Source organism: Malus sylvestris, chromosome 3, assembly GCF_916048215.2.
Source record: "Malus sylvestris chromosome 3, drMalSylv7.2, whole genome shotgun sequence".
Lineage (NCBI taxonomy): Eukaryota > Viridiplantae > Streptophyta > Magnoliopsida > Rosales > Rosaceae > Malus > Malus sylvestris.
The window spans coordinates 27,845,564-27,858,929 of record NC_062262.1 but is presented as its reverse complement, the minus strand read 5'-3'; the positions used below and the strand labels follow the sequence as shown (position 1 = coordinate 27,858,929).

Below are 13,366 nucleotides of genomic sequence, written 5' to 3'. Positions count from 1 at the left end.
TAACAAGTACATCAATTCATGGTCAAATACCAACCTAATGTTCATAGTACTATTTTAAGTAAAGTAGTGTTACACTTATCATTTGCTTGCACCATCACTTGTATTATCTCTCTAATAAAAGTAAGGTCTACCAACCAGTGGCGAAGCTACATAGGGGCGAGGGGTGGCTGTTGCCCCTCCGCTTGCCGGAAAACAAGCCTGGGAGCGCCTCTTTGGTTTGGTCGGAAACTGGAAAGTATGGTGGTTTTCTGGCGTTTGTTGCTGTGCAACGCCCCTGCGTGCTGCAGGATTTGCTTTTATATAAAAATAAATTATTAACTAAAACGACACAGTTTTATAGCTTCATTAAAAAAAATAATAAAATATTGTGTGGACCCTGGTTCCCATTAGCCATCACCCCTTTCAATTTCCCATCTCTCACTCACACTTTACCAAACAAAACAAATCCCGCAATTCCTAGCTTCCATTTCAATCACCAACCGTCACGCCATCCTTCCCAATTTTATGTAAATGTTTTATTTTCTAAATTTATATATTATTTCAAACCCTAATTAATTATTCAATACAATTTTTTCTTTAATTAGTATAGAATCATATGATAATACATTAATATGGTTATTGATTATTGATATGAATTCTATGATTATTGATCGCAAAGCAATTCATAGACACTCTTCAAAATGATTATTGTTAACCTAAAGACTACATCATTGCCAAGAAAAGCTAGCAACAATGTTTTATTACGGTCAGGATCAATGGTTAAATGATAATATGATTGTTTACATTGAGATACATATATTTGCTTTTATTGACAATAATCTATTATGCACGTTTTTATGACATGAAAACCTCGTTAGCAAAAATTGTAATTTGGTTGTTGCCCTTTTCTTTTTTTTTACTTTGCACTTTTTAAGTTCGCCCCTCCCCTCGGCAATTCCTGGCTTCAGCACTGCTACCAACACATATTGATCTCATCTCTATTATTTATTTTTCTTCCTGAGCTTCATTATTATTTATTTCCAACCCATTTATTTACCCACTCACACACACAACTCCTTAACTCCAGGTTTTTAGAATAAATGGTATATAAATAGAAACATATTCGACAGTGCTGTGGACTTGGGTTGGACCAATTGACCAGGTCAGTGCGTTTGGAAAAATAAACAACATTGCGGTGTTATAAATCTCGGTCCTTGGGTGAGCAGGATTGTGAATTGACTAATATTACATTGTCTACAGTCGATCACCAAAAATTGAATAGAAAATATTTTTGGTACAAAAAGCTGGGACTAATATCTTCCTTCCTTATTTAAAAAATAGCACTGAATGCAAATCAACAAAATAAAAATAAATCACAAAAATTTGAGCAAAATCAAAACCAGGAAATTGGACAAAACCCCCACCTGCCCAGAAAAGAAACCAATCAGGTGATGGTCTGGTGCAGCAGAGAGCTTGATATCCTTCTCGCTGACTTTCCCACCGGAGTCATTGACCAGCACGTCAGCCGCAACATTCAGCCTGTGCCTCTTGGTCTTCCAAAATATGATCTTGAACCTCACAGCAGTGGCCAAATCCACCCTGAAACTCACACTCCCATTGGGATGGACCCCACTGGACACCGCCGTCCAGTTGAGCCCCTCTTGGGGGCCCACGATCACCTTCTTGGTGGCCGTCTTCTTGCGGCCCTGGTAGAACCGGGGCACAGCAGAAGTTGCTACGGGCATGCTGGTGGCATTGGGCAGCAGCCGGAAGGTGAGGTTGACGGCGTCATAGTAAACTCCCTTGTCACTGTTGGTGTTTTTGAGCCGGAGAGCGACGAAGAGGGTGGTGTTTTTGGTGTCGTTTAGTGTCCGATTGAGGGCAGGAAGGTAAAATGAGTGGATGGTGCACTTGGGGTTGGAGGTGCGCAGGCTCAGCCACATGGAGAGGGCTGTGAGGCCGAGGGTGAATATGAAGCTGAAGCAGCAGCCGCAGAACCCGCCTGATGGATCCGCCATGTTTGTTGTTAGAGAGAGAAATGCGAAGAGGGTTATGAGAGGAAGAGTTGGAGAGAGAGAAAGGATTGGAAAAACTATTATTCATACTCTTGGTAACTTCACTTGGTGTTGATTTTGGTCTTCATCAAAGTCTTTGGTCTTTATTTAATCTTTACAAAGTCTTTGGCACTATTCGTGTTTATTTACAGAACTTAACTTTAACGAAAATTTCCGGTAATTTTCACTTTAATAAAAAATCACATTTTTACATTAAAAAATCAATCTTGGTACTATTTACTTTACCTTTTATTTTGTCTTTATCATTAAACTCAAAGTTTTCAAGCTATTTTCATTAGTTTTTCTTTATTTATGTTCTCCTAGTGTGGTGATATTCTGATGTATACGCTCTTGTAACAATCTCACTTGTCGCATGGTCGAGTATTACGCAGAGAAACAAATATGCATACACAGCGTTTCAATAAGGCTCTTGGAGTCTTAACCAAGGAAAAATTAGTATCCGATCTTCACTTACTAATGTTCATTGACTGAAACCTTATTAGTTTTCAGATTTTGATCAAAGTCCCTAGGATTAATGCAATAATGAATTTACATGTCAGTTACATAATTTTTAAAATAAAAATGAATAATTGATTTAGGATTTTATTACTTACATCTTTATTAAATTCCTAACTAATTTTCAATTCAAAACATTTCTAAAAAAAAATTAAAAAATTAAAAAAAAGTTTGTACCCCTGAATTTTTTATAAAAAGGTTTTGAAACTTTTAATCTTATATGTACCCATTCATGTAATTTTTCAATTTTTTAATCTTAAAATGTACCCATTCTTAAATATACCAATTTGTTGTATGTAAAATGTACCATTTTATTTATATAAAATCTTTTCAATTTTTTTTAATCCATTTTTAAACTTATATGGGTACATTTTTTTTCTTGATTTGAGAATGTATCCATGTCAAGTTTAATCGAAGAAATTTACAAATATTATTAAGCCTAATATCTACTATTTTTTGTGTGGCTTTGAAGAATGTACCCATATTTTGGTACAATAATTTTTTTGTTAATTTTGATGAATGTAGGCATGTTTATATACATATATATATGCACACAATATATTGGAGAGTTATTTTATATTTTAATATTTTTAATCCCACAAATTATAGTTTTTATATGCACACAATACATACATATATATGCACACTGATTGTATTTATCTAAGAGCATTTGTGAGGGAGAGAATGTGAGAACTTTGCTCTAGATAGGAGAGGCTTTGGGTTTGTGAGGGTGAGGATGCCCTTTTATAGAATAAGGGCTCCTCCCCTAATTACATATTTGCCCCTTTATTACATAATTATATTTAAGTCCTCTGAGTATTTATACGAAGTCTAAATACGAAGCCATAAATATGGTATAAACAATTTATTTATTTATTTAAAATCTCATTAATACAAAAAACTATAATTTTTAATTTTTAATTTAAAAAATATCGTAACCTACAAATAAATACATTATCATATTAATTTCAGAGACTTCGATAAAAAATTGAAAGCAAACAAGGTTTTAGTAAAAAAAATATTGATATTTAGGAACCGCATTCGAAGCGTCCCCTTAACTAAACTACTTGTCATCCTAATTGTAGAAACCCTAAAGTTCAAATAAGCAAAAGAAGCGAAAGCGGAAATAGGACGAAGAATTATGTCATACCCATACCCGACCACGAAATTGGCGTGAGATCTACATCACGGTCGAAGCCAGGATTGATGCAAACGTTAATCCAGATAACCCATAGTTCAATCACCACATGAATATTCCTTTTGTACATTCGACCCTAACAAATGTCTACATATATGCTTATTACGTAACCGAGCGCAATGACATTCTAGAATTCATATAGCCGACCCCACTTAGTGGGAAAATGTTTTGTTGTTGTTGTATCTTTCCTAGAACTTGTATAACATATTAGGACGATCTTATATGAAATAACAACCAAAAACCTCCAGATTTCCAATGAGCTAAGAGGAAGAGAGGATAAATTCTTGTAAAGACTAGCAAGGTGTGAGTCGCGTGCTGAACATTTTTTGTGAAGCTTCTCTAAGATTTCACATGGACCGTCTAATTGGTTGGAGACTTAAAGCATAGACTTTAGTTTCTACCAAGAGAATCCAGATGAGTAGTGACTAATAGAATCTTGAAAGACCAATATTGAAAAACGCACTAAATACTGAAAAATACTGAATTTATTTATTCGAAAAGCAAATAAATATATAAAGGGCTGGTGTCTTTCACAGTAAGGGTTACCTTTTTTCCCCGACTACATTATCAGCATAACTAAGTTACTATTAAAAGATCAAACCTTTGATGACAAGCTTGCTTCAGCCTCTTTCTGACCTTTTTCCTCCTCAAACTTGTTTATAGCCACTTGTAATTCATCGGTGCCTCCAACAGCTCTCATGGTGTAGAAATATACTCCAAAAACAAAAGCTGAAAGTCCCCCAGCAACTATAGCATTCTTTGTTTTAGGTGCAAGGCTCCTAAATCCTGACATCCCAGCCATCTAATAGCAAAACTCTACAGCAAGTTCAGCTTTATGCTTCCAATCTGCAAATCCGAAAAGAAAAAGAAAAGAATAAACTACAGCAAGTTCAGCTTTATGCTGCCAATCTGCAAATCCCTAATTAGCAAGTTCAGGCTAAAGAAGACACCATAGCGTAGTGCTCTCTCTTCTTTTTCGGTTTTGTATGGAAAGATGATTCCGCCAAGCAATTTAAAGGGCAGAGAAAATATATGTACATCAAATATCAAACAGTAGGGGAACATTAAAACAGGAGCCAAAATTTTTCCCTTATAACCAATTGCCAATTAGGGATCCAAAACGATAAATTAAGATTAAGGGGGTGCAAAATCAATATCAAGCACACTGAAAATACATTTTCGAATGACTAATACAAGGAAAATGTAATTTACAGCCAAACTTTGCATTACTTCAATATTTACAAGGTGAGTTAATTTCAAGGAAAAAATATAATAAAGGATCTAATGGATATGTTATGCACTTTCCCGGCCTATGTTAGATAGTCAATGTAATATTTGCAAATTGAGTTTTACATTCAAAACAAACTATAATGAGGCATAAGATTGATGCAGGAGAGTAATCTTTGAAAAGTGATTTTATGAACACAATGCTCAATAGTCCAAAAACCCTTTTCCACTACATACACAAGTTCCCAAAAGACGGGATAGAATAGTGAAAAAACTTTTGAAGTATCCTTTAGCTCAAGAAGTTAAACAACTTTCAACCAAGACTTCCACAGTTTTCCAACGCTTCAGGAAACTGGTTGGAGAAGGGCTGGACCTCTCTTGGTTGACTGAAGGCCCTACTTCTCTTCCCCAAGATCATGGACTCTGATCATGGAGGGTAATAGGCAACCGCAAAGTCACTAAATGAATTCCCGAAAAAATGTTTAACTTTCTATACCACTAGAAAAAGAGGCTGCAGGGAAGGATGAACAACCATTTAACTGCCGCAAAGGCTTCTATGGCCTTCTTGCCGTGCTTACTTAGCACTTGCTATAAGGAACAAAGAATAGATAAGGTCGACAACATAACGATCAACTCCTACCCTACTAATCTACTGTATAGTAGGGTATAGTAGGCGAGTGAGTTAGCATCTTACTTGAATTAAGAAAGACAGACTCTTTGGCAAAGATGTGTTAAAAAAAAAACCTGGGATTATAGAATGATAATCTGTCACTCTTGGACAGAGGTGCAAAAGCTCTCATGAGGGAAATCTCCTATTTTATCTATTGATGAGACAAAATGAACGCAAGTAGCAAACAGCAGGGAGTTGTCCCAGTGAAAGTCATGTCACTTCCTCCTCCACTAATAATAACGTTCTTTTGAAGCTTTAGACCACATAACGAAGCATGGAATCTAGCTTAACTATTAGTTTTCATGCTGTAGCAGGTAAAATTCATACCAAAACTTAAAAACACACAAAATATAGCCTTGTCAATATCAACTAGACTTTCTCTACCGGAGTCCGTTATTGCATTTACAGTGTTTAAGAACAGTATATGGTATCCTTATAGCATAAGCTTAATCAAGATTGAAACTTTGCATGGATATGACTACCACTGCTCCGTTTCTTTCAGTTTGTACAAGCTCAAGGATGGTAGTTCGCGAAAAAAACTATCAAGAACACCTAAACTTTCAAACTCCACAACCTTCTTGCGATTTCCCAACTTGGATTTTAGTGTAAACAATAACACCTAAAGGCATTCTTATTTACAAAACGAAAAGGAACACCTAAACTTTCAAATTCTACTACCTTGTTGCAATTTTCCTGACTCTGGTTTTTTGTGAAAAGAGTAAATGGATTTTTTTTATTTATATAACAAGAAAAAGAACACCTACCTTTCATCTGCAGGAACAACTTTAACCTTAAACCCTGTATGAGTTTCTAATCTATAAAATCCAGTTTGAAGAACAATTCAATCCCAACTTCTATAAATTCCCAATAATCTAAAGGTTAATGACAACACCAAGAATTCAACTTGCCCCTGATTACATTAACTTTCGGTAAAAAGCAATCAAATTTTGGGATTCAGGATTCGAACCTCCATGCCAACGTTCCAAATTTTCAAACAAACAGGGCAAATATTTCTAACAATATTGATCACCATTTTCAACATGATTCAAACCCAAAATTTGAAATCAACACAAATAGAGAGAGAGAGAGAGAGAGTACCTGAAGGTAAAATCGACCGAGATGGAGAGAGAGGTAATCAGAGAGTCTATCTACCGTGTTCTTGTTTTAGGCTGTTTCGTTTAGGGCAGTATGGTATTTCCATTCCGAATTTGGGCTTTTGATCTTCCATTCCTATTTCGGCCCGTTTCAGTTCCTTAAGAGCAACTCCACCCTTGTGGATTGCTTAGGGGACAGGCGAGAGAAGAAGGGCCCGAGGCCCTATGGATTTACTCTAGCGTGAAGGAGCCCGAGCAGAGGTGGAGGCCTGAGCTCCGGGCCTATTAAGAGTTGACAGCCCGAGAGCCCGAGTTGCGAGCCTTTTTTTAATTTTTTTTCTATCAGGCGCGTGCACCCCACTCGAGCGTGGGGGCACGTCGCCCCACAACTTTTTAGAAAAAACAGAAGCCTTTTCAGACTTCAATGTTACTGTTGGGAAGCCACGTGGCTTCCCACGGTCCGTTCGATCTCAACGGTTATTTAACTTGGACCGTTCGATCTCAACAGTAAAAAAAAATAAAAATCTTATTTAATATTGTTTGTACCATACTTAGGGCATTCGTATTTAGATCTCGTATAAATACTCGGGGGACTCAAATGTAATTATGTAATAAATGAAGGGGCAAATATGTAATAAGTGAGGAGCTCTTATTCTATAAAAGGATCCCTCACTCTCCTCATTAAGGGAGGCCAAATCTTAGGCCTGAGATCCCCAGAGCCTCACTCTCACATACAGGCTCTCTTTCTCCCTCACAATCCTCTTAGAGAAATACAATATCAATGTGGACGTAGCCCAAACATTGGGGTAAATCACGATACATCTTGTGTTATTTACATTCTTGCAGATTCACGGTCGAATTTACGTTGTTCCAAGACCTTCCAGTTTTGTGCATCAACAAATATCAACCGTTCGATCTGAGATCAACGATCGAAATTAATATTCTTTATAAATAAATAAATAAAACGAAAAAATAGTTTTAAAATTAAGAAAAGTTACCGTTGTGACACGTGGCACAATCTGAAGTGTTGGAATTCAATTTTTTTTTTAAATCTAACGGCAGAGATTAATTATTTGAATAAAAAAATTGTAAAAAAAACCGAAAAAATACCTGAAATTTAAAAAAAAAATGTTTCTACTTTTCTATAAATACCTTTTCATTATCATCTACCTTACACCACAATTTCATATGTTCTCAACTACTTTCAATCACATTCCTATCTTTCTCTTAAAGTTTCAATCCAATTTTTTTCAACAAAATAACTACTGATGCAGGTACGAATTGGACGTCTCTTGAAGATGTTGCATTGTGTACTAGCTGGGTTGAAGTTACTCATAGTTCGCGTACGGGTATTGAGATGCAGTTGCAAGAAATGTGGAGTCTTATTCATATCAATTATCTTGAGAAAATGGGTGGGAGTAGAACCAAAGAATCGATGTCTAGTCGTTGGAAATTACTTAGCCAATCGTTTACTATTTGGAGAGACGCATTGGCACAAGCTAGTAGTAATATTCGAAGTGGGGAAAATTACACGGATCAGGTAACAATATATTATTTATTTGTTTGTATTATACCCAAATTTAAATTGTAATTATTTGTTTGTATTATTTATTTGTTACCTACTTTAATTATAATTATTTGTTTGTATTATTTATTTGTTACCAATAATTTGTTGTCATAACCCGTCCAGGAAATGTACATTATTTTGTTATCATTGATGTGAAAAGACTAAAATGCCCTTGAGCGTTTGTGGCATTGTGGGACTATGTATGGTTGAGGACCAATGTGTTAAGTTCCTATTATTTTGGAACCAATTGGAAGTAAGGAAAATGGGTTGTTTTGATTGGTAACCCAAAAATCTGGACCACACATCCTGTCTCTCTCTCACTCCCCCGTGCTCTCTCTTCTCTCTCTCTTGGTTTCACTCTCTCTCATTCGAAATGGTATGGACAAGCACCCAAGACCCTTGAAACTTCACAGATCGTGGACAAAATTAGTACCATTGTGTTCGTGAGGACCGTATGAGTTCAAAGGTACCCATTTCAAGTAAGAACTCGTTCGATATCACGTTAAAAATTCAAGCTCCGAGTTGAGCACTATTCACAAACTTTTAAATGGTTATGTTTTAGGACAATCCAAGCTCATAGCGAGCTTAGTGAGGTCCCAAGGAAGCTCGGAGTGCTTCGTTTGAAGGTTTTGGACGTCGGGATCGTGTGGACGAAGTTTGACCGATTTTCTTAGAATTCTCCGATGAGATCCCGTGACTTTTAGAGCTTTAAATTAGTATGATCGTGTTCTTCAAGTTAAGAGCTTCATTTTGGTATAAATTGCGTGAAAAATAGTGCAAAAACGAGTGAGAAAAAGGCAGTTGCAGGTTTACCTAGAATCCAGCGTCGGCGACACTATTCTAGCGTTTGGAGGTTGAAGATGATGAGCGTGTTGGGCGCGTGAGGCCGTGCCCTCCCCGGCGCGTGGGGGCGCGCGAGCCACCTAAAAATTTATCTAAAAATATCACGATGTTCGTGAGGTTGTGTAGGTCACGTTGGTATATTTAAATACCAAAATTGAGCAATGTATGAGAAGTTATTAGCTAGTTTTTGCTTATGTGCTTTAAAATAACGTTTTTTAGTTAATTCGCATATAGATAAGACTTATCCCGAGGACGAGCGTATCCACGGGCGACTCGAGGGCTACGACCCTTCGACATACCAGTGAGTGGGCTTTTGTTTTCAGTATATATTTATATACTTGATATATTTCCAAATGCTTCTATATTTAGAATATGCATTGCATGGTTGCATATATATGTGTATATATATATATATATATATATATATATATATGTGGTGATGTGGAGGCACATGTGAGTTCAGGTAAGTTATGTTTGGTTGTGTGAATCATCGATGATATGATATGTGATATGTGATTAAGTAATGTTGAGCTCATAAAGCTGCACCTAGGGTGATTGTGAATTAGCCAGAGATATGAGGTACAGGCCTGTTTATTTACGTCACCTCCCGCACTATATGCTCATATTGGATCCAACTTAAGTGCACATTCTTATCGTACAAACCTTATTCATGGTTCTGACTCGTAGGTGACTAGTGATTCATCGCCCGGTTATTATGAGAGAATAGAGTTGAGCATAATTATATTTCACCTAATCTTGTCGTACAGACCCTCTTTAGTGGTTCCGACTTATGTGCAGTATATTGCCGTATAGGTCATTGTAGTGACTCCGGCCTGATTGACTTTTGAGCTATGAATTCAGCCGTACAGACTACCTCAAGGGTTCTGGCTAACATATCATGTTTCTATGAAATCATTCTTACCTGGATTGTTTACTTTGTTATATTTTGGCATGGCATACATATGAATATAATTATGTGAAGCATGAATTGAATTGATATGATTTCATATATATATATATATATATATATATATATATAGATATACATACTTATATCTTGATTCTGGGAAAATTATACATGTTTTATAGCGAGGGGTTAGTATATTGATAAATGAAATGATTTTGTAAAACATTTGTTTTTGCCCACTCACGTTTTCTGTTTTGCGCCCCTCCAGGTTCTAAGTAAGCTTGCTGTTGGTGGCTCGGGATTGTCAGCTGTAAGAGACTTATCTAAATAATAGTAGGACATTCCTGGTACTGTATAACTAGTACTTGTTCTACTGGACTGCACCTAGAATTTATGCTCTGATTAGGAGTGTTTACTGTTGTAACTAACTCCTATTACTTTATGTTTAGTAATGCACTCTAGTAATATGGTTTTTAATTATTCGTATAGTTGCTATCTTTATCGCTTCCGCACTGTGCACATGGCTACGTCACCCCCATGTGACGGCCAGCATGCCTTGACCTCGGTCGGATGTGTCATTTGTTACCTACTTTAATTATAATTATTTGTTTGTATTATTTATTTGTTACCAATAATTTGTTACCTACTTTAATTATAATTATTTGTTTGTATTATTTATTTGTTACCTACTTTGATTATAACTATTTCTTCTCCCCCATTGTGTAGCTAATTCAAGCACAAGCTTGGTATGGTGCCAAAACCAAAACCAAAAATAAATCATTCAACTGGTGGGAATGTTGGAATATTATCAAAGATTGTCCTAAATTCAGAGTTGTGCCTGTCGGTCCAGAAATTGTCATGAACAACACCCCGCTATACTCTACACCTGATAATGGCTCGCATGAAGATGATGTAGAAGAAGTGCCCGAAACACCCATCCCTGAACAAGCGTCGGGTTCGACCCATTATCCAATTAGGCCTCAAGGTAAGAAGGCTTCAAAAAGAAAAAGAAGTGCTTCCAAGCATGATTATGCAAAGTACATGGAAGAACTTACTGGCCATAGTGAATTGACTTTGGCGCGGGAAATGGCGAAATTTAAGGCTGATAAGGCTAAAGAGGAGGCAAAAGCTGCAGTTGTTGAGAGAGAATTTCAAGCTAATCAGAGAGAAAGAGAGCTACTTAGGCAAGAAATGGAACTGGTTAGAGAAGAAAGAATGGCTCAATGAGATCGTGAGATTATGAACACGCCTTTAGAAGGGAAGTCTCCAAATTCTAAATATTTTTGGAAGTTGGAGAAAGAGGATGTGGTGCATAGGAGGCGTGCAAGAGAAGCGAGAGCAAAAGAAGATGGTCCTAGCACGACAAGAGAAGATCATCCTAGCACCACAAATTGGTTAAGTGATGATGATTAGAGTATTTTTTTGTAATCAGAACCCATAGTTTTCCAATCACCTTGAGTTGTAATTTATTATTTATTGAATTGAGTATTTTATATTGTTTTGAATTTATTGAATTTAGTACTTTATTTAAAGTGAGAATAAATTTATTTAATATGGTAATATATTTATACTATAAGAGAATCTTTATTCAAATGACATAAACACACCAAATAAAATTACATAAACACACCAAATAATAAAAACCTCACTAAAATGAACTAAAATAAAACACACCAAATAATAAAAACCTCACTAAATGAACTAAAATAAAACACACCAAATAAAATTACATAAACACACCAAATAATAAAAACCTCACTAAATGAACTAAAATAAAACACACCAAATAAAATTACATAAACATACCAAATAATAAAAAACACACTAAATGAACTTAATTATCTTCAGCTTGTTTCAATACCCACTGATGCTCTATCAAGTCATTTTGCCGGGCATTGTGCATGTCTGGCCTTTGAAATGCAGTATATCGTTGAATGACCCTTTCATTGTAACGTTCATCCCTTTTTAATGGCTCATGTTGCACGGGCTCATCGGTGGCGTCATGAGCACAATATATACGTGTTCTTGAATTGTTCATCGTGTCCGCCTTATATTCATCAACGGCTTCATAATCGTACTCATCTTCCACAATCATGCTGTGAAGAATGATGCACGTCATCATGATGGATCGAAGTGACTATACATCAAACAATCTGGCAGCACCCCTGACGATCGCCCAACGAGCTTGGAGGATACTGAAACAATGCTTCACATCCTTCCTGCACCCCTATTGACATCTTGCAAAGTGTTTTTCCTTTACACTTCGCAGACGTAGCACTGTTTTGACAAATGTTGACCACCTTGGGTAAATGCCGTCAGCTAGGTAGTATGACCCGTCATACATATGTCCGTTGACCTCATACGTGACTTTTGGTGCCTTTCCTTGCAAGACATCATTGAACACTGGGGATTGGGCAAGGACGTTAAGGTCATTTTGAGCTCCCAGAACCCCGAAAAAGGCGTGCCAAATCCATGTATCAAAATATGTCACTGCTTCCAAAATGATACTTTTTGCTCATTTTCTGTCTCCATAAGCGCCTTGCCATGCACTTGGACAGTTTTTCCACGTCCAATGCATACAATCAATGCTCCTAATCATCCCAGGAAAACCTCGCATCTCATCCTTCTTCAGAAGCCTTTCCAAGTCCATGTGAGTAGGTTTCCGGAGGTACTCTGCGGTGTAGATAGATTCGATTGCTTCGCAAAACCTCATCAAGGACTCAAGAATGGTTGATTTCCCCACCCTCGCTATCTCATCCACTTGGTCTGCAGCTGCTCCATACGCAAGCATCCGCAGTGTAACAGTAATTTTTTACTCGAGAATGAGACCTATAGCATCACAAGCATCCTTCTTTTGCACAAAGTAAGAATCATGGTTGCAAACAACAATCATGATTTTGTTGAACAAATGTCGTTCCATTCTAAAATGACGTCTGAAGTACGTATTAGGAAATGCACTATTATGGACAAAATAATTGTCCAACAACTCATCACCTCGTTGTTGCCTGCTTCTATCAAGGTTTCTGGAACGGGTGGGCCTGCATATATGAGCCATAGCTTGAATGACTCGACGAGAATGTGAGTCTCTGGCCATTCTTGCTTCGTCATCTCTCCTTCTCTGCTCCTCACCCTCTTCCTTCTCATTTTGAGCTATATGGAGATTGAACATTCCTTCAGATTGGTTAAACAATTCTTCCTCTTCTTGATCGATTTTCCACATCATGCTTGAAGAAGAAGACATTGTAAGTAGAAACTATGAATAATGATACAGATTTTGATTTGGTGAAGAAGGAAACAGAAACTATGAATAA

At 36.7% G+C, this 13,366-nt stretch overlaps 1 protein-coding gene across 1 annotated transcript; it reads right to left on the bottom strand.

The window, feature by feature from the left end:
• Window positions 1-1,177: 1,177 nt before the first annotated feature.
• Window positions 1,178-2,168, bottom strand: LOC126616429 (protein NDR1-like). Its single transcript, XM_050284484.1, has one exon. The coding sequence runs from the start codon at window positions 1,995-1,997 to the stop codon at window positions 1,353-1,355; it is 645 nt and encodes a 214-aa protein (XP_050140441.1). The 5' UTR covers window positions 1,998-2,168; the 3' UTR covers window positions 1,178-1,352.
• Window positions 2,169-13,366: the final 11,198 nt, after the last annotated feature.